The sequence below is a fragment of the Taudactylus pleione genome, unplaced genomic scaffold (assembly GCF_031769625.1).
Source record: "Taudactylus pleione unplaced genomic scaffold, aTauple2 ptg000556l, whole genome shotgun sequence".
Classification (NCBI taxonomy): Eukaryota; Metazoa; Chordata; class Amphibia; order Anura; family Myobatrachidae; genus Taudactylus; species Taudactylus pleione.
In genome coordinates, this window is record NW_028284958.1 from 26,357,208 (window position 1) to 26,384,342 (window position 27,135).

General features: G+C 40.8%; 1 protein-coding gene across 3 annotated transcripts in view; it reads left to right on the forward strand.

Moving 5' to 3' along the window:
- The window catches only part of FRMD5 (FERM domain containing 5), an 86,972-nt gene that overhangs the window by 34,707 nt on the left and 25,130 nt on the right, over positions 1–27,135 (forward strand). For 2 of the 3 annotated variants that reach the window (XM_088452825.1, XM_088452826.1), the window contains 6 exons: positions 10,349–10,391; positions 14,131–14,209; positions 18,615–18,712; positions 18,897–19,020; positions 24,487–24,574; positions 24,694–24,782. In XM_088452825.1, the coding sequence (XP_088308951.1) occupies positions 10,349–10,391; positions 14,131–14,209; positions 18,615–18,712; positions 18,897–19,020; positions 24,487–24,574; positions 24,694–24,782 (521 nt within the window). Of the gene's footprint in view, positions 1–10,348; positions 10,410–14,130; positions 14,210–18,614; positions 18,713–18,896; positions 19,021–24,486; positions 24,575–24,693; positions 24,783–27,135 lie in introns of all 3 variants that reach the window. The other variant, XM_088452823.1, reaches the window with a different exon arrangement.

Consider the following 27,135-nt stretch of genomic DNA (forward strand, 5'->3'; position numbering starts at 1 on the left):
AATTTAGGGTTAGGTTTAGTGATAAGGTTAGGCTGCGGTAAGGGTTAGTGTTAGATTAAAGTATCATTGTCAACAGTCAGTGTCGGCATTGTGGACATTCGACATCCCGACTTTATGCAGTTGACATTATATCGACATTTTATACCACACCTGGGCTGATTTACAAACAGAGTTAGCTAGTTTACTCACAGGATAGGAGGCCAAATGATATTAATATTACAGTGTGCTGTTAATGCATATTTACTTGTAGAAACATTGACCTTTCTGCCACCGTTTTCAAGATTCAAGCATCTCTTCTCAGTGTAACTTTTGTAATTGATATCCTTGCAACAAAAGGTTGTCTGTTATGCCGGCCACACACAGGGCCGTACACTGTTTCATTGGTTGAGATCACGCCGTTCGATCTTTCGTGGTAATGCCATATCACTTCAGGCATGAATGAAGTCTAATAGGTGGTAGATGAAAACATACAGCGCAGCAGTGATCATATGCTGTCATCGTCCAGAGGTACATACCAACATGTGCAATAAGGATCCAACCAGTTTATCATCTGTTTTTGTGGATATTAGTGGGCCACATGTTGCGACATTGGGCCAGTTCCTAAATAGCACATTTATCATTAAATATTTGCGGCTTATTCCCTGAAAACTCCCGTTTTTGGAGGGTAAACGCAAATATTTTGTATCACCCCCATGTACGAAGGAGGGACCGGAGTAGATATCTCTGATACCTGCTGCGATCCCTCCATTCCCGCAGGCAGCTGCATCCCCCATAGGTTTCTAGCCGTGAATGGCTATACCCTTTCCTTACAAAAAACTGTGTAATATAAACCAACAAATGCTTTGTACCCCCCTATGATGAATTCTGAAATAATTCCAGATCTACCAGGGAATGAGATGTGATTGAGGAGTATCTAATTTAAGTAAACTTTATTTTGAAATAGTTTTGTTTCTTTATTTACTCATTTGGTATAATGGCAGGGAATTACCGTGGTGGCAAGCTGTTGTTATGCTAGCCCCCAGGGAAAAGGGGGTTATTTCAGTGCGGGACTTGAACCCTTTGGGAGGGGTGTAATGCTGTCCTCCTCCCTTCATAGATGCACTGTTCCCACATAACCCTCCTTTAGTGGAAACCAGCACAGGCTGTCTAGAGTTGTGGTTATAAGGACTTGTCAGTGGGCACAAGTTGCCTGTTTTTGTTATTACACCTATTTGTTTTTTAAGTGCACTATACATGGGGACTGTCTTATTACAGAGGCAGGGTCTGCCTGCACAGTTATCCAGCCATTTGGTCTCAAATAGTTTTTTTTATCCTCATCTTTCATCATCTGCAAACCGTACATGGCTATCTGAAGATAATTAAACAAATAGTTCACCATGAACCATGCCATATAACACATCAATGCAAATTGATAATCCACTTCTCAAAGCTTGCTACATTCAAAGTAGTGCCAACAGTGATGCTGATCACCGCCCAGGTAATTACCACCAACCTACCACAAGTGGGTAGCAATCTGGAATTAATAGCAAGAGGCTATGTATGAGTGCTTGGTAACATCAGCTGTGCAACGGAATGTGCTGGCACTATAGAGGTAAATAATAATAATGGAAACATTCCTTTTGTTTTAAAAGAAACCATTTTGCACATATTTTCTACCTAAAAGAAGAGCTCACTGATGCACAGTGGTTACTCAGTACTTTCCTGTAATTGCAGAGCCAAAATACGTATGATTAAGAGGTGTCACGGCTGCTGACACTTGAGACTCCTGGAGGGAGGCAGGCCTACTAGGCACAATAAACTGAGGTGGTCTTAGGAATGACCTTTCCATGAAACTCAGTAGCACAGGATAAAAGTAAAATAGAATTTATTCACATAAGAATTACAACCAGCAAGGTCTCAAATAAAGTCTCAAACAGCACAGAGGTTCATATATGCAATAATATGTATAGGAGAGAATCCCCAAATATATATAAGCAGTCTTTAGCATATAAGAACTAACGTGGTAGGGAACCCTGAGTCCAGAATGAGGCTAACACCTCAGGATGACATTAAGGACCTTTGCCAGGGTAGAACCCTGTAGTAATGGAAATCCGGAGCAGAGCGGGCTCTGCAGAATAATATAGTTCCGGGACAGGACCGAGCCCTGCGGTGCAGTGAGAGATGAAGCAAACTTGAGCCTTGTGGAGTAGTGAAGTTGGAGCAGGGTTAAGCCCTGTAAGACGACGAGATTCCAGGATAGGATTGAGCCCTGCAGTGTGGCTAGAGTTCGGAGCGGGGTTGAGCCCTGTAATGCGGAGAGGATTGTAGCAGGGTTGAGCCCCGTGACGCGGAGAAGATTGTAGCGGGGTTGAGCCCCGGGATGCGGAGAAGATTATAGTGGGGTTGAGCCCCGGGATGCGGAGAAGATTGTAGCGGGGTTGAGCCCCGGGATGCAGAGAAGATTGTAGCGGGGTTGAGCCCCGTGATGCGGAGAAGATTGTAGCGAGGTTGAGCCCCATGATGCAGAGAAGATTGTAGCGAGGTTGAGCCCCGTGATGCGGAGAAAGTTGTAGCAGGGTTGGGCCCTGTAGTGTGGCTAGGGTTCGGAGTGGGGTTGAGCCCTGTGATGCAGAGATGACACTGTAACGGTGCAGTTGACAACTGTAACAAGGATGAGTTCAATATCCACAGGAACGGACAGACAACAGGCAAAGTAAATAGTGTAGAAAAATGGTGAAACTGCAGTGATGGAACAATCAGCAATACTTAAGCAATAGGATTGCTGGGCCCTTTAGTGCAGTGGGTGACTGACATCAGAAGTTCATCTGGAATATAACAAAGTCCACAGCAATCCACAGGCACAGCGGGGATCTGGCAGGAGTCCAAGAAAAGACCTGAAAGCAACGTTGCACAGACACTGAGAGACAGTTAGTAACAGGCTTCATACTAGAGGTCTGTGATCCATAGGAAGTTTCAGAACATGTGACCCAAATGGAATTAGGTTTGAAATAATGAGCAATCTAGGAACCCCACAACCTGACGACACCTGGGAAACAGATGATCACTTTAACACTCTATCCCCTGAATGAGAAGCATGCCAGCAAGCAGGATAGCTCCTCCAACGACCACAATGGAACTTTGGTAAAAGTAGTCTGTCTTTATGTACTGAAATAGTCGCAGTCCTGATAAGGGGCCTATGTATCAAAGCTTGATGAGAGATAAAATTGTGAGAGAAAAAGTATTAACCAATCATCTCCTAACTGTCATCTTTCAAACACAGCCTATAAACTGTAAGTTAGAAGCTGATTGGTTGGTGATTTATATCTCACAATTCTATCTCCCATCAAGGTTTATTACATAGGCCCCTAAATAAGTACTTGTATATTAACTTAACACACACAAACATATACTGTAGCACGAAGGTGTTCTTTATGCACATAGTCACACAGCTGACCAGCCAAAGGCATTTTAAAACAGGCGGCAGTCTGTGTACAAATTTCCATGGCCCCCTACCAAATGAAAATACTGCACATGCACAGAAGATAGCAAGGTGGCACAGTGCATTCGTGATATTTTCGGCCACAGGGCAAGTCATTGCAGTGTGTGCAGGGTGTTCGGTGTGGGTACCCATTGACTCTAGGACCCATGTGCACTATTCACATTGCACCCATTATAGATACGCCACTGCAGCCAGCATATTTGACTTGTTAGGGCAGGTATACTATAGTTCTGTGGAAAGCCAAGAAAGAAATACTAACTGTGGCCAATAGGTGGCACTGCAGTTTTATAGTTTGATTATTCAGAACATTACAATTAATACAGCGTCAGAATGTATATTACTGACACAGTACAAGTAGTAGCATTCTATTAAACCATTACTTTTTTGCATTTCACATTGCACACTGAAAGGCTTGATCATGGGCTCAGAAATTGAAGATCACAGTGAATATGACATGTACAATTGTGGTTTGCCAGAAGTCAGCAGAATTTGATACATTTATTTACAAAGAGGTATATCTTGCCAGATGGAAGGAAGTTAAAGCTGGGCACACACTAGGACGACGGATCGGCCATCCGGCTCATCTGCTATCCTACCTGATGATTGGTAAGTGCTTACACACTTACCAATCGACGGCACGATGTGTCGTGCCTGAGGTCACAACCGGGCGAGCATTTGCATGTGCCCGCCCAGTTGTGATGTCAGTCAGCTGACTACCCGTACACACAGCACAATGTGCCGATATATCTGCAGATATATCGGGCATCAGCTGTGCTGCACAGCCAACGCAATATGTCTGTTAACGTCGTTCCCAGACATATCGCTGGTACACACCTGTCGACATGCCCACGATATATCGGCCGTTCAGTTGATTGGCCAGTACATCAGCCAGTGTGTACCCAGCATAAGAAGGTAATCAGACATGCCAAGGCATAAGCTGAGAAGAAGATGACCCAGTCAGTAGGTAAAATGGGCAAATCTTTTTTTTTTTAAGTATATAAGTGAAAGGAGCAAATCAAGAGGAGGAATAATAAGGAGAGCGCTATTCAGTTGATTGAGATTTAATTGATAATTATTTTAATAAAACACTGACAAAATTCAAATTCATACATATTCATTCAATTAGCCGTCATACTGATAAAAATATATAACAAATTCTTAATTTCCAAAATAAAAAACAATAATGTAAATAATAGATTATGTGATATTCCAAAATCAGCGGTCAATAAGCCTTTTTAAAATTAATTACATTTCCTAATGTCCTGACAGCAGCAAGCAATGTAAGCTTTTAATAGGTAGCTTTTTTAATGTCCCACAAGCAGCAAGCAATATGTCTTTTAAAACCGATTGGTAGATTTTTGTAATGTCCCAAAAGCAGACAGCAATGAAGGTTTTTTAGAAGCAGTTAGCGAGTTTGAAATGTCCCAAAAGTAACAAGCAAAGCATGCCTTTATAGATGGTTAGTAAATATTCTTGGAAGCAGTTGGTTAATAAGCTCTTTTTCCAACTTAGAACAATATTAGTATTCAGAGTCATATACTCTATAAACAAGCAGCTGTTAGACACCATGCAAAATAAACACAAATTGTAGTCCAGACTCTGGGCCTGATTCAGACCCGGTCGCAAGCGCTGCGCTCACAACCGGGTCGATGGTGGCCCAGAGCGCACTTGCACGACAGAGTCGGCTCCGTCATGCGAATGCGCGAGACCCAGATAGCGACGGGCAATCTGCCGCTCCGGGTCTCGCACCAAAGGGAGCGTGCTGTCGATGTTGAGTGACAGCACGCCCCCTTTGGTGGGTGGGCCGGTGGGGTGGCTGCCCAGGCGGAGGCGTTCCCATGAGAACGCCTACCGTTTGGGGGCAGCTCCACTGACATCTGTTTGAGCCGAAAGCTCTCTGGGGCTTGCGGCCACGAGACCTACCACAAGGGTCTCGTCGCAAGCCCGATGGTCGCATTGGTCTTGACCAACGTGACCATCATCCTGGCCGCTCACATTAGCTGTGGGTGGCAACACACAGCAATGCGAGCGGCCAGGAGGCCGCTCCATAAAAAAAAAAAGAGACGCCCTGATTCAGAGCGAGCACTCAGTTAGAGCGTCCGGCTCTGAATCAGGGCCTCTGTACCATGCATTTAGTCATGTACCTCCCGCTGCTGATATTTTTAATTCATGCAGCTATAAGGAGACCTGTTACAGCCAGATAGTCCTATCTCAAAGGTGCTCTCAGCGCTGTATGATTTTTCAGCAAATGGCGAGGTGCGAGTTGCTATTTTCACTTTGAATTTGCATTGCAAATTAATTTTGCAATCCAATTAGCAACTCGGTCAGACTGAATTCCCAACTCAAAGGAAAATCTTTATTTTAAGGTTAAAATGTGGGGACATCTTGTTGAACCCCTTGGACACCTTCCCCTAATGACTAATTAGGCATTTGGAAGTTTCTAATTAGCTTAATTAGTCCAATAATTACGTCCTTTTTTGGGGTAAATAAAAAAAATGTCCTCTAATTACCCCAAAATCAACTTTTTCGTTAGTTTAGGCATCCCAAAGTTAATTTTAATATTTTTTTAGTTGAAAAATAATTGTTTTTAACATTTTATTTTTACAAAAATTTCAAGGTGCCCTCAAAGTACCCCAAAATCACCCTTTTTCCTACTTTTTTTCGTATAATTGGTTTGAGATTAAAACCAAAAAAAGATTTTTTTTTAAATCATTTTCGACTAAATTATCCATTTTGGGGGGGTTCGGGATGGTCTTCCCACATTTTCATGCAATTCTTCCAAATCTCATTTGGCAGTCAATTTGCCCCCCTCCGCTGCGAGTAGTGCGATTAGGCATTTTTCATTGGCTTGAAGAATTCTCAGGAGCGCGCTTCGCTGCGAAGTGTGGGAGTTTCAAGAAACAAACTCGCTACTTGCCATTCGCGCCTAATTGGATTGAGCCCTAATATTGTTCTAAGCTGGAAAAAGAGTTTATTAACTAACTGCTTCCAAGAATATTTTCTAACCATCTATAAAGGCATGCTTTGCTTGTTACTTTTGGGACATTTCAAACTCGCTAACTGCTTCTAAAAAAGCTTCATTGCTGTCTGCTTTTGGGACATTACAAAAATCTTCTAATCGGTTTTAAGAGACATATTGCTTGCTGCTTGTGGGACATTAAAAAGCTACCTATTAAAAGCTTACATTGCTTGCTGCTGTCAGGACATTAGGAAATTTAATTAACTTTAAAAAAGGCTTATTGACCGCTGATTTCAGAATATCACATAATCTATTATTTACGTTATTGTTGTTTTTTATTTGTGAAATGAAAAATTTGTTATATCTTTTTATGTGTATGCTGGCTAATTGAATGTATATGTATGAATTAGATTTTTAATTGTCAGTGTCAGGGAAAAAGCCTAGACGGGAATGTAAAAAGTTAATTTTAAGTGACATTGTACAACCTATATTCTTGTAGTTGTCCAATAGTTAATTAACGATGGACACAGCAGCTTTGAAGGAGGACCAAGCAGCAGACTCAGTTTCTGTCAATTTTGCGTTAAATAAGAAGTTTCCTAAAGGTGCCTATCCACTAGACGATTAAAATGAGAGATTGAACGATAACGATAAAATCTTTCGATAATCATTTGAACATCGTTTGAAAATCATTTGAAAATTTTGACATCTATCATCGTGCAAACATGCTGGTCAACCTGACGATATCATCAGGTTCAGCATGTTTGCACATGATTGATTGTGCCTGCTCTGAACGACATATCGTTCAGTGTGGGCACCCTGCAGTATAGTGATTGACTGAACGATAACGATATTGTTATCGTTCAGTCTTTTCACTGTCGGGTAGTGGATACCTGCCTTTATTTGGGGGCCAACAAATATGTCTTCTTTTAGCTTTGCTTCGATGAACTTTGGAAACTTTTCCTTCAGATAACGGAAAGCCCGGTCTTCTTTATCCAGAGCTTTCACAAAATTCTTCATTAGGCCCAACTTAATGTGAAGCGGAAATAAAATGATTTCATGCGGCTCAACCAAAGGAGTGTATTTGACGTTTTTCTCTCCAGCAACATAGGTTTCTCTCTATGGCCACTTCTTTGTGATATAGTGATTTTAGTGTCTCTGCTGTCCCATAAACACAAAAAACAGCATTACTTTATGAATCCACCTTGCAAACCTACCAGTAGTGCAACTACCTTTAAGTCACAACAAAGATTCCATACGTGATCTTTTTACTTGAATCCCTCCAACAACACAGCCATACTTTCTTATGTTTCTTTCATGTCCACTGCATAGGCCAGAGGCACTGAAGGGAGTTTTTTCCCGTTACGGAATGACACTGCTTTCAGACTACGCTTCAATGAATCAATAAACAGTCTCTAGTCACTAGTATTGTGCTGAACACCAAACTCAGTCATTAAACCGTTACCATCAGCACACACACACTTTGAATGTTTCTTTTCAAAAAATGTGGCCAAAAAAAAGTTTCATGTGCTAAAACTTTAAATTGTCATACCTTGAGCCAGAAGGTTCCACTGCTACTGCCTAGAACCCAAAAGTTCTGCTTGTTCATTTGACAGTTTCAAGTCACAAACCAAATAATTACATTTTTTTCTGTTCCATGATGTGAGGTGATTTGTCTTGAGTTTAGGGATCATACTCCTCTGTAATTTCTGTATCTTCTGACGTGCTTTCCTTTGATGTCCCCAATTCACTGGTACACACATGAGGTACAGGAACACTCAGCCTTTCTCCATGAGGCACAGGTCTCAGGTTTACGCGCTGAAGACACTACTTCGGGATATTTGATACTGTGCTATTGGGATGCCCTGCAATACTAGTTAGACAAAAATAACAGTCAGTACAGTAGTCCTTTGGCTCACGCCATACCATTGGGACAGCGATCGGCAACATACGGCGATTTCCTTACATCCATTCTGTCAGTTTATTTGTGCAGGTTATGCAAGAAATACGAGGTGCCCAGATTTTATCCTGGTCACCAAGAGCACAGTCACTGTACATTTTATAAGCCTTCTTTATCAAGGCGCTAGTAGGCCCATTTTGATTTTTTGTTGGGAACTTACCACAAAGTTATCAGGATGGTAAACACACCCATGAATTTTAGTGGCTGCCATTACTTCATATATACTTTCAAACCACGCAAAAGATACGAAGATATAAAATAACAAAAACAATAAAAGAATACTACCGATTTAAAATGGAGCAATGAAATCAAAGATAAAATCGGCACTTGCACTGGTCATTGCCAGCGGTGTGAGGGCCACATATCAGTTTAATGTAAACAAATGCTAATTCATGCACTTGGGTCACAAACCCAAAGGCTAAATATAGTATTTACTGCACTATAATGGACACTAATGAGGAAAGGGATCTAGGAGTCACTATTTCAGATGACTTGAAGGCAGGTAAGCAATGTATTAAAGCAATGAGAAAGGCAAGTCAGTTGCTTGGTTGCATAGGGAGAGGAATCAGTAGCAGGAAGGAAGAAGTAATAATGCCACTGAATAGGTCCTTGGTACGGCCTCATCTAGAATACTGTGTTCTTTTCTGGAGGCCACATCTCCAGAAGGATATAAATACATTAGAGACTGTACAAAGAATGGCAACTACAATGGTGCAGGGACTATGTCACAAAACAGACCTGGAAAGACTAAAAGATCTTAATATGTATAGTTTGGAGCAGAGAAGGGAAAGGGGAGGACATGATAGGAACTTTCAAATATAACAATGGTTTAACAAGCTACAGAAGGGAGACATTCTTCAAAGGAAGAGAAGCATTAGAACCATACTTGCCCCTAACCTACCGACCCCCCTGGAAAGGCAGGCAAGCCGCCCGACCTACCCGCATTAACACTAGAAACCCCCACAGGGGGGGAAGGGGGGTGAGGCGTGGTGACACGATTCGCTCTGAATCGCGTCATCATGTTTCACAATGCCATTAATATTGGCATTGTGAAGAGGGGGCAGAGCCACGATGACCTGATCCCTCGGTCACGTCCCATGCTCTGCCCCTAATGCTGCATCATCGCGGCACTGCGCCCCCTTTCTGCCAAGACACGCCCCCCGCCATGGAAGCCGGACAGCTCCCTCCTGGAAGTAGGGAGCTGAAAGTCGTCAGGTATGATTAGAACACGAGGACATGCACTGTAACTGGAGGGAGGAGGGTTCAGAAGAAATCTGAGGAAAAATTACCTCACAGAAAGGGTAGTGGATAAGTGGAATAGCATCCCATCAGAGGTGGTAGAGGCTAATACAGTAGAGCAGTTTAAACATGCTTGTGATAGATATAAGAATATCCTTACAAAGAACAAAGGATCAAATAGGGTTGAGGTTCCCAAAAGCTTAAAAAAAAGGGCAGATTAGATGGTCCAGGAGGTTCTTATCTGCTGTCAAAATCCTTTTCTATGTTATGTTTGTACATTTATTTATTAGGTGTCTGGAGTCTCACGAGACATGGTCTACCATAATTGTCAGTGGTCCCTTATTTCCTCTTCTGTCCCTGAAAGAGGTTTAAATATTTCATCTTTTACTATAGATACATATTCAATTCATTATTGAATATCATTCTGTATGCTGTATACAATATTTAGTTTTATTATGTTACTTATTTTTTTGTTGGTGAGTATTTAATTTGTAGTAGAATGTTATGGCCATGAATAAGCACATTTGGGGTCTGAAATGTATTCCCGCTTCTACAAAGATTTTAGTGGAACGTTCTCTTATATGACACTTGAACTACTTGCGTCTATGTCTTGAGTGTGGTAATTTTTTTCCTGAAGTAAATTGACCCTAGCATAGTACGTTAAAGTATGGAAAGCCATGGTGTAATATTTGACTGTGTTGTATCTTATTTTCAGCACTGGTTAGAGTGTTCCAAAGGAATTGCCAAACAAATGAGAGGTAACTCCGTGTCTGAACGTGCGTATAACATAATGTGCTTGATGCTGCATGCCAATAGTGTGTTTGTATGTCTGTTACACAAGATGACCAGATCTCATGTTTAGTACACATATATTATTGTCCTGTATTTAAGTATGTTCATATACGGATCATTTATTTGCACCCAGTCTTGGGTGATTTGTTTGGACAATTTCTCACATAGATCACATAGATCATTGCAGTATGGTAAAAGACAATGATGATATTTTAAGAATTTCACAGAATTTACCAAAGTTTATATCTTCTACTAAAGAAGAAATAGTTTTTCTTTTGTTTCCAGATTTCCTATTATTTCAAATTAAATGTAATTACAATGACAATCCCTATATCGGCAACATACCAGTAACAAAGAACCCCTTAGTGCAGAGGTTCCCAGACTCCGCCATTGCAGTCCACGTTTTAAGGATATGCATGCTTGAGCACAGGTGAATTAATTAGTACCTCAGTCAATTTGATTTAACCATCTGGACTCGAGCATGGTTATCCTTAAAACCTGGACTGTAATGGCGGAGTTTGGGACCCTCTGCCTTAGTGTAATGCAGTGGTTCTCAAACTCGGTCCTCAGGACCCCACACAGGTCACATTTTCCAGGTTATCCAGCAGGTGCCCAGGTGTATTCATTACTCACTGACACATTTCAAAAGACCCACAGGTGTAGCTAATTATGCAATTCTGTGAGGAGACCTGGAAAACATGCACTGTTTGGGCTTCTGAAGACCGAGTTTGAGAACCTGTGGTGTAATGCATACTAAGGGCCTAGTGGAGCATTTTATTAGCCATTTATGATGCACATTGTTAGTGTATTGATGTGAGTTTGCCACTAGTAGTCAGAAATTATCATTTTGCAGTACATCATTCAAAAGGTTATTGTAAACTAAAGCTGCATACACACGTAAAGATTTTCTGTCCAACCATAGTTGATTGGTTGGAATGAAAATCTGGTAACGTATGGGAGTAAATGATGATCAGCAATTTTCTCCTAAATGCCAGAAAACAGATGAAAATGGTCGTCAGACAAGTTTGTTAAATGTTTGATCTAAACAATTTGTTCAAACAACAGTTTTTGTCAATTTTCCGGCATTTGGGAGCAAATTGCTGATTGTCATTTGCTTTCATACCTTACCAGATTTTAATTTCAACCAATCAACTAGTTGGATGGTTGGACAGAAAATCTTTACGTGTGTATGCAGCTTTACTGACTGCGATATACATGTACTGAAGCCAGTTTATTTGCAATTAAATATCAGCTTAGCAACTAGCCCTATAACTAGGACATCCTGACACCTTATTCTTGTTGTGAAAATATGTGTATGTATATGTGTATGTATATATATATATATATATATATATATATATATATATATATATATATATATTGGTATAATTACAAAATTGTGCTTTTTTTTTCGGGAAAAAAAGTAACATGTAAGATATTTGCGTCATATAAGAACTGTAGCATGGAAAAAACACCATTCTTTGTAGTTGTACCAGTGGATAATAATGCTCTTGCTGAATGGTCATTCTAGTAATAGACACAATAGGCTGGATTCAGAGCCGCACGTAAAGCGGAAGCATCTGTGGCCGCAATTACATGCCTCATAATAGATGCAGATCTGCACTGCCTCTATACATCCACATGTGAGAGCATCTGTCAGTATTACCAGCATGCATTTGCACCAGACCTACCCTTGGTGCAAAACGTCACAATTCTGTCTCCAAGCTTATGGCACACTTTCCCTAAGGGCGTATATGCCCCGATGAAACCCAGTTCCATTCAGCTGCAAGTGGAGATCCGGCTAAATCTTGTGCAAATTTGAATAGCCTGCAGATCTGCAAATATGTGTATGTCCACCATGGACGCATGTGTAGTGCAAAAGATTGCAGAAGTGGCCACTTTGCGTGTGACACTGAATCACGTCCAATGTATAGAGATGGCAGCCTTGAATAGTTTTTCCACACAAAAGATACATGCATCTCGGAACACAATGATAGTGCATAGTTATAATTGAGTGTATTGTGGAGACATCCTTCATTAGTACGGTTTAAAAAAGAATAGCTCATGTTGCCTGTACAATGTTTAACAATAAAGTAAAAAAGTGACATATGCTTAGCTGGCTCTCCAGATAAAGAAGGGATGATCAGTACTGATGCCTTCCTCAAGCACTTCCCCAAGTGCAAATAGACAGCCAAATACAACAGGCAGCACGCAGTTCACAATAACTGAAAGCTTAGAAACCGTTTAGAGCATTGGTTCTCAACTCCAACCCTCAAGTACGCCCAACAGGTCATGTTTTAAGGATTTCGGTATGTGGAAGTAGGTGGGATATTCACTTACCCAGTGAAATTGATTAACTCACATGTCCATGATTACAGAAGTCCTGAAAACATGACCTGTTGGGGTACTTGAGAACTGGAGTTGAGATCAACTGGTGTAGATGACCAACATTTCAGTATTTTAACTCGTACTCTGATGGAAGTATGAATTAAAATACTGAAATATTAGTCTTCTAGATGGTTTCTAAACTTGCAGTTATTGTGAACTGAGTACTACCTTCTGTATTTGGGTAAATACACTGATCAGCCATAACATTAGTACCACTGATAGGTGAAGTGAATAACATTGCTTATCTCATTACAATGGGCTGGGATATGTTAGGCAGCAAGTGAACAGTCAGTTCTTGCAGTTGATGTGTTGGTAGCAACTGTGGCAAGGGAAAAATTGTGATGGCTAGATGACTGGGTCAGAGAATCTAAAAAGGAGTGGGAGTTCCCGGTATGTAGTGGTTAGTATCTACCAAAAGTGATCCATGGAAGCACAATCAGTGAACCGGCTACAGGGTCATGGGTGCCCAAGGCTCATTGATCTGCGTGAATAGCGAAGGCCAGAAGAGCTACTGTAGCACAAATTGCTGAAAAATGTATTGCTGGCTATGATAGAAATGTGTAAGAACACACAGTGCATTGCAGCTTGCTGCATAGCCACAGACTTGTGAAAGTGCCAATGCTGACTCCTGTCCACCGCCAAAAGCCCCTACATTGAGGTCAGAACTGGACCTTGGAGCAATGGAAGAAGATGGGCTGGTCTGATGAATCATGTTTCTTTTACATCATGTGGATGGCCGGATGCATGTGCTTTGTTTACCTGGGTAAGAGATGGCACCAGGATGCACTATTGGAAGAAGGCAAGCCTGTGGAGACAGTGTGATGCTCTGGGCAATGTTCTGCTGGGAAACCTTGGGTCCTGGAATTTATGTGGATGTTACTTTGACACATACAGTACATCCTACCTAAACATCGTAGCAGACCGAGTACACCCCTTCATGGCAACAGTTTTCCCGATCTCTATCTGATCGAGCATCTGAGGGATGTGCTGGAAAAAATAGTTCGAGCCGTGGAGGCCCCACCTCACAACTTACAGGATTTAAAGGATCTGCTGGTAATGTATTGGTGTCAGATACCACAGGACCTCTTGTGGAATCCATGTCTCGACAGGTCAGCAGTGATGGGGGGCAGGGCTGGTCATTAAGGGAGTGGGGCCGAGTGGGGGGGGGAGACGGAGATTGAGATCTGTTGTACTAGTATATGTGTTTGTATATATACATATATTTGATGCGTTGCTGTTTCTCTGAATTGTGATTGCACTTGTTAAAGTCTGAATGTAGTACTGAGCTTCATGTGACCATCTGCGGTTCATTTACAGCTCGCCCCCCGTTTATCCTGTGCTTTCGAGTAAAGTTCTATCCTCCCGACCCAGCAGCTCTAAAGGAAGAGATCACCAGGTGAGTGGCATGCAGTCACAGTCCACATGCACCATCCCAATAGTCATTTATATAGGTTCTTCATGCCGACATCCTCATGTAACTCTGTAGTATTCCCTGTAGACGATTAAAGGAAACATTGTTAGGTAACAGTCCTCCTTAAAGAAACATTTTATTGTTTAAGATGATTATGTATATTCTACATAGAATATTCTGTATATTACATTGTTTATGGCCGCTTGAGTAAAGGACCATTTGTGTTGCTGTGGTAGAAGAAAGAGGATGTGCCTGTAATTGTCACAAAGAGAAACATGAGCGGATTCTTCATCCTGAATATAAGTATCTGCCTACAGTGTATGTGCACACACATAGCTTGCTGTAAAAATATAGGCTAAGATTCGGAACAGTTTGGGGAGTGAAACCCTTCCTGAGTATAAGATACATTATTGTGAATGCAGACCCGCTTTGACTAATTTCACAGTGAAAAAAACACCATAAAAAACAGACCATAGCTTCAAAAAACAAACAAAAAACACATAAACAAAACTATACTATACATACACTAGTATACTATACATACAGTAGTGATCTATGTTATAGTTCTTATAATAAAAATCTACAAAACAATTTTCTGGAAACAGTTTTATTCTATGCCATTACGGTATAAATATATTTCGATACAAGGTATAAACAAGCAGCACTGTGTTGATTATTAACTTTTTGTGCCCTAAATAATTTAAAAGGAAAAAGGAAGAAAGGGAACTCTCATCTTTTTGGGGGCCCACTTAGACAGAATAATAAAATATACCTTTTATTAATTGCATTTAAAAATAATTAACACTAAGACAAACAACATGAAATCAACAGTAGTAAGCGATAATGCAGCAGAAATATTGATTATCGATACTATAACTCTCTGAGTGTCAATACTCAGGGACTTATACCCCTTTTCCACCTAAGTTGGAACAAAGTTCCTATCCGGATCAGACCCGGAATTTTGCCGGCGCCGACTCGGGATATTCCCGAGTCAGCGCCGCTCACACCGCAGTCGGGTTGCATAGACCCGGCTTTTGCGGAGTGTAAGTGGTCGCTTGGAGATGACGTTATCTCCAAGCGCCACTGAAGCCGGACCAATCGGCCGGCTAGCAGCGCACTCCAGGTCATCGTGACCCGGCGTGCGCTGTTCTCACAGCAGGGTTTCACGGGCTACGCCCGTGTTAAACCCTGCTAGTTACCTGGGTTGGATTGCCAGGTCACTCGACCCGGCGATCCAACTCTCTCCCCTTTTACACCAGGGAGCTGCCCGGGTTAACCCTTCAAAAACCCGGGTTTTAGCTCCGGTGTAAAAGGGGTATTAGGCAGCAGTCATATCCAGTAGGTAGAGAAATAGCTATATTCCTAAGTGAGTTAGGTGATGGAATGATTAGCTTAAAACATCAGCAAAATAATTGATTATACGTTAGTCAATATTTGATTTCATGTTGTTTGTCTTAGTGTTAATGAATTATTTTTAAATGCAATTAATAAAAGGTATATTTTATTATTCTGTCTAAGTGTGCCCCCAAAAAGATGAGAGTTCCCTTTCTTCCTTTTCTTCCTAGTTGATTTGGCCACACCTAATGTTTTTGCTATCTCTCTGATGGGTTTGTTTTGATTTTTCAGCCTAATGATGGCTTGCTTCACTGATAGTGACAGCTCTTTGGATCTCATATTGAGAGTCGACAGCAACTGATTCCAAATGCAAATGTCACACCTAGAATCAACTCCAGACCTTTTACCTGCTTAATTGATAATGAAATAACGAGGGAATAGCCCACACATGTCCATGAAATAGCTTTTGAGTTGATAGTCCCATTACTTTTGGCCCCTTAAAAAGTGGGAGGCACATATAGAAACCGTTGTAATTCCTACACTGTTCACCTGATTTGGATGTAATTACCATCAAATTAAATCTGAAAGACTGCAGTTAAAGCACATCTTGTTTGTTTCATTTCGAAGCCATTGTGGTGGTGAATAGAGGCCAAAATATGAAAATTCTGTCAATGTCCCAATATTTATGCACCTGATTGTATAATATTGTTTTGCATATATCTGTTATTTATTTCTCTATCCACCTGTGCTTGGGTATCCTAACTTCCCTTTCCCCCATTATACTTGAGCCCTAAATAATTTACCTAATGGTAACGCCTCTTTTTTACCATCATAATCAACAATGCAGTAGTTCCAGAACACTTTCCGCAGGACAGTAGAACTCATGACCATACAGTTGGAGGCCCATTGCTATTGGTGTCCTGTGGTGCAATTGCACCGTTGTGTTATGCAGAAGCCATTACTGACTTACTACCTAAATAGTGTCCTGAAACTATGCGCTCTCCCTTATAGTTGCACTAGAATAACTTTTGCTGCATCTGTCACAGTCTCTGTGTACATCACCTCTTGGACTGCCACCATGCATTACTTCACTTGTATCTTAATCTGTCCATCTTGTGTCTCACTAACCAACATAACCTTTACTCATTACAGCAGTGTCTAATAACACACTGGCTCATAGCTAACAGTCTGAAAAACATGCTAAAGTGATGTCTGCTTTCTATACTTACTGTACAGTACATAACATGTTAGTTCATAACTGTGGCAATGTGATGAAACATTTACTAACCCAATATAATCAGCACAGAAGTAACGGAACCCATAGTAAGTAACCAATCAGATATTGGGGCATATGTTCATAAAATTATCTAGAAATTGCAGTTTCTGCATAACTTTATGAACTGTTCCAATCTAATAGCAGAAAGCTCAGTATCACTGCAGATAGCATTCCCCACAGGGGAATTCTATCTATAATGGTTGCATGGTGGGGGAATGCTATCTATAATGGGTGCATGGTGTGCGGGGCGCATGGGCCCCGCACCGCAGACCCTGCACCCATAGTATTACTCACCTCTCCGGAGTCCCACGTCGTCGTGGGGGTCCAGCGCTGTAATTTGTAATTTGTCATTTGCGTATGCGCAGAACAGGAAAAATGGCCGCCACGGCCATTTTCCCGGTGACCTGCGCATACTCTATAGCCTTTGGGCGGCCTCTAGTGCCCAGAGTCTATAACTCCGGCGCTGGCCGCGCACAGCTCAGTGCGCGGCCGGCCGCCAGACGGAGAGGAGGGGGCCCATGCCGGAGACTGCACACGGACCCCCTCCTCTCTAGAAACGCCCCTGATTCCCAATTATTATCAATGTGGACTACTAACTGACCCCTATGTACCAAAGTTTGGCCCCGTTAGCTTACACCATCTTCAGATGTACATAGCTTTAAGCCTCCGATATTTTAATTCAAACTGAAAATATCCACCGCAATACAATTTATTAACAATCGCAGCAGTGCCACGATTATTGATACATACAGGGGTGTTCAATATGGGTGCGATAACATCGTTTTTTATGTTAATATCGCACTTTTTAACATTTTTGCGTTAATATCACTTGTTTTAGTTTTACACCGTATTCAATTTCAAAGACTTATCGCAGTTTTGAAAAGTCTTTGATAAAAAACGGTGATAACTTTTCACCATTGAATAGGTGTCGAAAAAAAGTGCAGAATTGGGGTTTAGGGGTGCAGGCTTAAAAAAAATAGCCTGCACCCCTGAGATTGACATTTAAAAAAGAACTGTGTCAAAAAAAGTTTAAAAAAAAAAAATAGGCACACCTCAAAAAATGAATTAAAAAATTGGGGTGCAAAAAAAAAAAATGGGAAAAAATTGTTAAACAATAGGGAAATAGGTTCAGGGCTATTCTGCAAGTATGTGGCAGATGTTTTCTAGAATACAATTATAGTGGTATAATATGCTAGTACCCATTTTCATGTACCCCCAATTTGATTGGACCACTTAAAAAAACGAAAAAAATAACCTAAGTGCTCTTCTGCATCACTTCTTCAATGTCGGAAAAAAAACACCCGCTGCGGCTATTTAAATCCCCGACTTTCAATTAAAGGCTAAAACGGGGGTACCCATAGTGTTCCCCCATGTTTTTACAACTTTAGGGGGGTCTTACAATTATTTTAAGGAAAAAATCGTAACTTTAAGCAAATCCAACTTCGGAGTTTCCCGTTTTCGTTAATTTTATTTTGAATACGGGGATAAGCGGGAGCACGCACCATACCTTTACGCAGAAAAAAACTCCGATATGAAACGTTAACTTCGCCAGGGAAGTTAACCTTTCATATTGAATACCCCTCTTAGGCTCCATTGTCTTTGATCAGTCGAGTGTAGTTAGATAAATTAAAGTAAATCTGTGATTGGGTATTATGAGTTATAGTGCATTTATGGTATTTGCGCAGCCACTTTTCACTAGCAAATGTTTCCAGTTTTATATATCTGTGTCTGATTGCTATAATACCAGACAAGCTAATTATTTGAGTCACTTTACTCCAGGTATCTGGTTTTCCTGCAAGTAAAGAGGGATCTGTACCATGGACGATTGCTCTGTAAGACCTCTGATGCCGCATTGCTGGCAGCATACATATTACAGGGTATGTGCTGTTGACAGATAGTAATTTTCTATGTTAGGATTTATTGTGTTCCTCAAGCTGTATGGTTGTAGTGCTTTGTGCCTATGAAATATTCTCTTGTCTTTACTGCTGCTCCTTGTGCCACCAATGTATTTGAATAGAATGTGACGTTCCTGCTACTGCTGATATTCTGTCTCTCCTGCAGCTGAAATTGGGGATTATGACCCTGGAAAGCATCCAGAAGGCTATAGTTCCAAGTTCCAATTTCTTCCCAAACACTCAGAAAAGCTGGAGAGGCGGATTGCTGAGATTCACAGGAATGAACTCAGGTGAGCAGAGTGCTCTTATTGACTGCTACAGGCAGACACTTTATAGTGGAAGTAAACCTGAAATACCTTGAGTATTAATTGATGGCAAAGTAATACATATGTTTAAAGCTATTATGTTTTGACCGGACAGATAATTAAAAATACATGCAGTGTGAGCAATTTCCCCGGCCTCAACCATTTTCTAGCAAGTTTCTGTTTGTCCTTTCAAACACGAGACATATCGCTGGTAAAGACTGGCTAGTGTGTCACTTAACTGGTAAAGACTGCTGGCTCGAGTGACACTTGGATATGATGTCATTTTGAAGCCTCCACTTCCACACCGGAAGAGCTGGGTCACTGCAGACCGGTGTGAACGGCGCAGACTCGAAAATATCCTGGGTTGGCGCTGGCTAAATTCCGGGTCTGATCCGGTTTGGAACCCTGTTCCAACCTCCGGATCAGACCCGGAATTAGGTATAAAAGCAGTATCAACTTGTAAAAACTGGCTTGTTTGTCATTTAACTGGTAAAAACTGTCTAGAGTTCAACTTAACTGGTAAAGACTGGCTAGTGTGTCACTTAACTGGTAAAGACTGGCTAGTTTGTCACAATTGGTAAGACTGGCTAGTTTGTCATTTAACTGGTAAAAACTGTCTAGATTTCCACTTAACTGGTAAAGACTGGCTAGTGTGTCACTTAACTGGTAAAGACTGGCTAGTTTGTCACAATTGGTAAGACTGGCTAGTTTGTCATTTAACTGGTAAAAACTGTCTAGATTTCCACTTAAATTGTAAAGACTGGCTAGATTGTCACAATTGATAAGACTAGCTAGTTTGTCACAATTGGTAAGACTGGCTAGTTTGTCATTTAACTGGTAAAAACTGGCTAATTTTCCACTTAACTGGTAAAGACTGCCTAGTGTGTTACTTAACTGGTAAAGACTGGCTAGTTCGTCACATAATTTGTAAGACTGGCTAGTGTGTCACTTAAATGACTAACTAGCCAGTATTTACCAGTTAAATGACAAACTAGCCAGTTTTTACCAGTTAACTGGTAAAGACTGGCTAGAGTGTCACTTAACTGGTAAAGACTGGCTAGTTTTTCACTTAACTGGTAAAGACTGGCTAGTTTGTCACATAATTGGTAAGACTGGCTAGTTTGTCATTTAACTGGTAAAGACTGGTTAGTGTTCCACTTAACTGGTAAAGACTGGCTAGTTTGTCATTTAACTGGTAAAGACCGGCTAGTTTGTCATTTAACTGGTAACGATTGGCTAGTGTGTCACTTAACTGGTAAAGACTGGCTAGTTTGTCACATAATTGGTAAAGACTGGCTAGTGTGCCACTTAACTGGTAAAGACTGGCTAGTTTCTCACATAACTGGTAAAGACTGGCTAATTTGTGACATAACTGGTAAAGACTGGCTAGTTTGTCACATAACTGATAAAAGACTGGCTACTTTGTGACATAACTGGTAAAGACTGGCTAGTCTGTCACATTATTGGTAAGACTGGCTAGTTTGTCATTTAACTGGTAAAGACTGGCTAGTTTGTCACAACTGGTAAAGACTGGATGGTTTGTCATTTAACTGGTAAAGACTGGCTAGTTTGTGACATAACTGATAAAGACTGGCTAGTTTGTGACATAACTGATAAAAACTGGCTACTTTGTGACATAACTGGTAAAGACTGGCTAGTTTGTCACATAACTGGTAAAGACTGGCTAGTTTGTCACATAACTGATAAAGACTGGCTAGTTTGTCACATAACTGGTAAAGACTGGCTACACAATATAAAATTCTTTAAAGTGACACTAGCGCTTAAGGTTAAAAAATATATTTAATGAATATAGAATAAATAAGACAAAATTTCCCACATTGCTTAAGGGAAAATGAATAAAAAACAAATAGCAGCAGAGTATACAGTGAATGTACAGTACATGTAGATAAAGCAGCAGAATATGCAATGAATGTTAGGAACGAAGTAGTCCATAAACTTAAGTCCCATATGTGATACAATGCATACCGTGTGACGTAGGTGAGTGTCTATTTAGGTGGGGAAACAGGGGATCCGGATAGCACCCTGGTCCAGACACTCACAGGCTACTAATCTACTATGCTGTCCACTTTTTTGCAGTATGCAAATCACCACCTGACTGAAGAGACTCAGAAGGAAAAATTAGCAATGTGGGAAATTTTGTCTTATTTATTCTATATTCATTAAATATATTTTTTAACCTTAAGCGCTAGTGTCACTTTAAAGAATTTTATATTGTGTTTTCTATTCCTGGGGAAAGGGATTACCCCATTTTAAAGTGTCTAAGCTGCTGAGGTTTTTTGCGCTAAGAGATCCACCTTCTCACCTACTAAAGACTGGCTAGTTTGTCACATAACTGATAAAAGACTGGCTACTTTGTGACATAACTGATAAAGACTGGCTAGTTTGTGACATAACTGGTAAAGACTGGCTAATTTGTGACATAACTGATAAAGACTGGCTAGTTTGTGACATAACTGATAAAGACTGGCTAGTTTGTCACATAACTGGTAAAGACTGGCTAATTTGTGACATAACTGATAAAGACTGGCTAGTTTGTCACATAACTGATAAAGACTGGCTAGTTTGTCACTTAACTGGTAAAGACTGGCTAGTTTGTCATTTAACTGGTAAAGACTGGCTAGTCTGTGACATAACTGGTAAAGACTGGCTAGTCTGTCACATAACTGGTAAGACTGGCTAGTTTGTCATTTAACTGGTAAAGACTGGATGGTTTGTCATTTAACTGGTAAAGACTGGCTAGTTTTTCACATAAATGGTAAAGACTGGCTAGTTTGTCACATAATTGGTAAGACTGGCTAGTTTGTGACATAACTGATAAAGACTGGCTAGTTTGTGACATAACTGATAAAGACTGGCTAGTTTGTGACATAACTGGTAAAGACTGGCTAATTTGTGACATAACTGATAAAGACTGGCTAGTTTGTGACATAACTGATAAAGACTGGCTAGTTTGTCACTTAACTGGTAAAGACTGGCTAGTTTGTCATTTAACTGGTAAAGACTGGCTAGTCTGTCACTTAACTGGTAAAGACTGGCTAGTCTGTCACATTATTGGTAAGACTGACTAGTTTGTCATTTAACTGGTAAAGACTGGATGGTTTGTCATTTAACTGGTAAAGACTGGCTAGTTTGTCACATAAATGGTAAAGACTGGCTAGTTTGTCACATAATTGGTAAGACTGGCTAGTTTGTCATTTAACTGGTAAAGACTGACTAGTTTGTCACAACTGGTAAAGGCTGGCTAGTGTGCCACTTAACTGGTAAAGACTGGCTAGTTTGTCATTTAACTGGTAAAGACTGGCTAGTTTGTCACATAATTGGTAAAGACTGGCTAGTTTGTCACATAACTTGTAAAGACTGTTGTCACATAACTGATAAAGACTGGCTATTATGTGACATAAATGATAAAGACTGGCTAGTTTGTCACATAACTGGTAAAGACTGGCTAGTTTGTCACATAACTGGTAAAGACTGGCTAGTTTGTGACATCTGATAAAGACTGGCTAGTTTGTCACATAACTGGTAAAGACTGGCTAGTTTGTCACATAACTGATAAAGACTGGCTAGTTTGTCACATAACTGGTAAAGACTGGCTAGTTTGTGACATCTGAAAAAGACTGGCTAGTTTGTCACATAACTGGTAAAGACTGGCTAGTTTGTCACATAACTGATAAAGATTGGCTACTTTGTGACATAACTGGTAAAGACTGGCTAGTTTGTCACATAACTGATAAAGACTGGCTACTTTGTGACATAACTGATACAAACTGGCTACTTTGTGACATAACTGGTAAAGACTGGCTAGTTTGTCACATAACTGGTAAAGACTGGCTAGTTTGTCACATAACTGATAAAGATTGGCTACTTCGTGACATAACTGGTAAAGACTGGCTAGTTTGTCACATAACTGATAAAGACTGGCTACTTTGTGACATAACTGATAAAGACTGGCTAGTTTGTCACATAACTGGTAAAGACTGGCTAGTGTGTCACATAACTGGTAAAGACTGGCTAGTTTGTGACATAAAGACTGGCTAGTGTGTCACATAATTGGTAAAGACTGGCTAGTTTGTGACATTAGTGGTAAAGACTGGCTAGTTTGTCACATAACTGGTAAAGACTGGCTAGTTTGTCACATAACAAATAAAGACTGGCTACTTTGTGACATAACTGGTAAAGACTGGCGAGTTTGTCACATAACTGATAAAGACTGGCTAGTTTGTCACATAACTGGTAAAGACTGGCTAGTTTGTCACATAACTGATAAAGACTGGCTAGTTTGTCACATAACTGGTAAAGACTGGCTAGTTTGTGACATAACTGATAAAGACTGGCTAGTGTGTCACATAACTGGTAAAGACTGGCTACTTTGTGACATAACTGATAAAGACTGGCTAGTGTGTCACATAATTGGTAAAGACTGGCTAGTTTGTGACATTAGTGGTAAAGACTGGCTAGTTTGTCACATAACTGGTAAAGACTGGCTAGTTTGTCACATAACTAATAAAGACTGGCTACTTTGTGACATAACTGGTAAAGACTGGCGAGTTTGTCACATAACTGATAAAGACTGGCTAGTTTGTCACATAACTGGTAAAGACTGGCTAGTTTGTCACATAACTGATAAAGACTGGCTAGTTTGTCACATAACTGGTAAAGACTGGCTAGTTTGTCACATAACTGGTAAAGACTGGCTACTTTGTGACATAACTGATAAAGACTGGCTAGTTTGTCACATAACTGGTAAAGACTGGCTAGTTTCTCACATAACTGATAAAGACTGGCTAGTTTGTCACATAACTGATAAAGACTGGCTAGTTTGTCACATAACTGGTAAAGACTGGCTACTTTGTGACATAACTGATAAAGACTGGCTAGTTTGTCACATAACTGGTAAAGACTGGCTAATTTGTGACATAACTGGTAAAGACTGGCTAGTTTGTCACATAACTGTTAAAGACTGGCTAGTTTCTCACATAACTGATAAAGACTGGCTAGTTTGTCACATAACTGATAAAGACTGGCTAGTTTGTCACATAACTGGTAAAGACTGGCTACTTTGTGACATAACTGATAAAGACTGGCTAGTTTGTCACATAACTGGTAAAGACTGGCTAGTTTCTCACATAACTGGTAAAGACTGGCTAATTTGTGACATAACTGGTAAAGACTGGCTAGTTTGTCACATAACTGTTAAAGACTGGCTACTTTGTCTCAACATCAAACTTGCTGGGTATTAAATCTTACAAGTTTGAGCCCAAACTCAACTGCGATTTTTCACAATTTGTGGAATTATAACTTTCCAAATACTACAACCTATTGCATTCTGTCCAGGTTATAAATTTGGTAGTGCTATTATAAGGGTCTCATATGATGTTTATACAGGTCTTTTTTTAGAAGTATCCCCTCTTTCTCCTGTTTCCCTTTTAGTGGTTTGTTACCTGCAGCAGCAGAGATGAGTTTTCTGAGGAAAGCCCAGACCCTGGAGACATACGGAGTGGATCCTCATCCGTGTAAGGTACCTCATTGCAAGCTGAATCTTTTTTACCCATCATCCTCTCTGTCCAACCCTTGCCTTCCTCTCCTCTCTGACTCCTCTTTCCTGTTCTTTCTATTCCCTGTCTCCCTATCTTTCAGGATGTCTCTGGGAACTCTGCATTTTTGGCCTTTACTCCTTTCGGATTTATCGTGCTTCAGGGAAATAAGAGGGTTCACTTTATAAAATGGTGAGTCGGGAAGAACACACTGTCCCTGCTTGTGTTTTCTCTCTCTGTCTTCTCTCTGTCTGCCCTACCAATGAAGGGTGAGTAACACAACTGGTGCATGTAAACTAGCACTGTGCAAAGTAAGCTGCCCATCCACTAGGCGATGCGGGGGACGACGGCACAATTACAACGGCATCGTCTCCCGCGGGGTGAAGTGCATACACTGAACGTTCAGACGTTTAGTGTATGCAGATCACTCATTGCCGAACATAGCAACCTGACGGCGGTCGTCAGGTTCACCGTCATGTTCGGGCGATGATTGATGTTAAAAACGACCAGCGGGCACGCGCATCGCTGGTCGTTTTTAACCTTTTACTGCCCGATTTGCAGGCGATTACCAAGCGATGGAGCGATAACGACCGTCGTTATCGCTCCATCGCTAGGTTTAGTCGCCTAGTGTATGGGCAGCATTAGACAAATAGAGCCGTGTTTTGTAATTGACGCCTAAACGCGTAGCTGTTTGCCTATCTTATTTGCTACAGGTTTTCACGCAATGCTAGTACATTAATGCATTGTTCTGTCCCTGTCCTAATACTGTGTTTCCAGTAAGTTCTCTCTACTTATCACCTTTCTATATCCTGTAACCCTGTCATAACTTATCATGTGCCATTGACCTATGGCTACAATATCATGTTCTCTTTCTTTGTACACTGTCCCTAACACTATATTCTCACCCAGGAGGAGATGCACTAATCCTTGAAAAGTGATAAAGTGGAGAGTGATAAAGTACCAACCAATCAGCTCCTAACTGTCATTTTTGAAACACAGCCTGTAAAGTGACAGATAGGAGCTGATTGGTTGGTACTTTATCACTTTTAAGGGCTAAGTACATTTCCCCCCCGATATGTAACCTCTTGGTTTAACAAAGCGTGCCACAGACACATGCACACATTAGGGCAGACATATGGGCAATATACTGTTTACATGTACAGACTGCTAAAACACACAGTAATAGTCACATTTGTAAGTTAGATGCTTTGAAAGGGCTGATAAAGTGATGTGCGCATATATAGAATGCTCTCAGCAGGAAGACAGGTGATTGGAATCCAAAAGGGAGACACTTTGAGCCTTGTTGTGTGCCGTGTGCTGCAGTGTGTATATGTCCACATCTTATCGTGTGTTCTCTGTACTCTGTACTGCTATAGTCCAGTCCAAGTTCTTACTCTTTCCTTATGTATCTCTCCCTCCCCATTAGGAGCTGGCTCTGTCCTCATGATGTCCTTATATATGTGTTCATGTTAATATTACTACAGTCTTCCATAAAGGACAAGAATAATGTTAAGTATTGTGGGGGAAATGTATCAAGTCTTGTAAAGAGTAGAGAAATTGACATAGCAACCAATCAGCTATTAGCTAGCATTTATTAAGTACATTCTATAAAATGATAGGTAGAAGGTGATTGGTTGCTTTGCGTAACTTCTCCATTTGTCCATTTCTCCACTCTTTAGAAGGCTTGATACATTTCCCCCAAAGTACTTTATGTAATTAACATTCTTCTTGTTTGATACATATCCCCCTTTATCACATTAATTTATAACAGACCTGAAACATACATTTATTATTAAACAGTATTTTAATTTGTTGATGATTAGGGTGAACTGTTATATATTATTTATTACCAGTTATTTATATTGTGCAAACACATTCTGCAGCACTTTACACATAATATTTGGCCATTCATATCAGTCTCTGCCCCAGTGGAGCTTACAATCTAGATTCCCTATCACATGCACAAACATATACACTAGGGCTATTTTTATTGTGAGCCAATTAACCTACAGTATATTTTTGGAGTGTGGGAGGAAACCGGAGCACCTGGAGGAAACCCACGCAAACACATGGAGAATATACAAACTCCACACAGGGCCGCAGTGGGAATCGAACCCACAACCTCAGGGCTGTGAGGTAGTAATGTCTGTCCTTGAATATCAAACCAGTTCTGTTTACTCTTGCAATCATTTAGAAAAGGTCAATGCCCAGGAAATCACGCCTAAATGTCTGTTTCATGCCACAAGTCACTGACTTGAATCAATAAATTGCCCTTCTACAGTTTTTTCGTTCTGTTTCCCCACTTTGTATTTTATTACTTTGTATCAATAGATGGCTATTTCTTTTCAATATAATTTTATGAAAGTATTGTCAGTAATAAAACTATATGGAAACACAGGGCCTGATTCACACCCGCTCGCAAGCGCATTGCGTTCGCAAGCGGGTCGATGTTGGCCCAGTGTGCACACGCGGCGCGTGCACTGCGCGTGCGCGAGCCCCGGGGCGAGCGCAAAAAGCGCTCGCTCCGGGACTCACTACAAAAGGG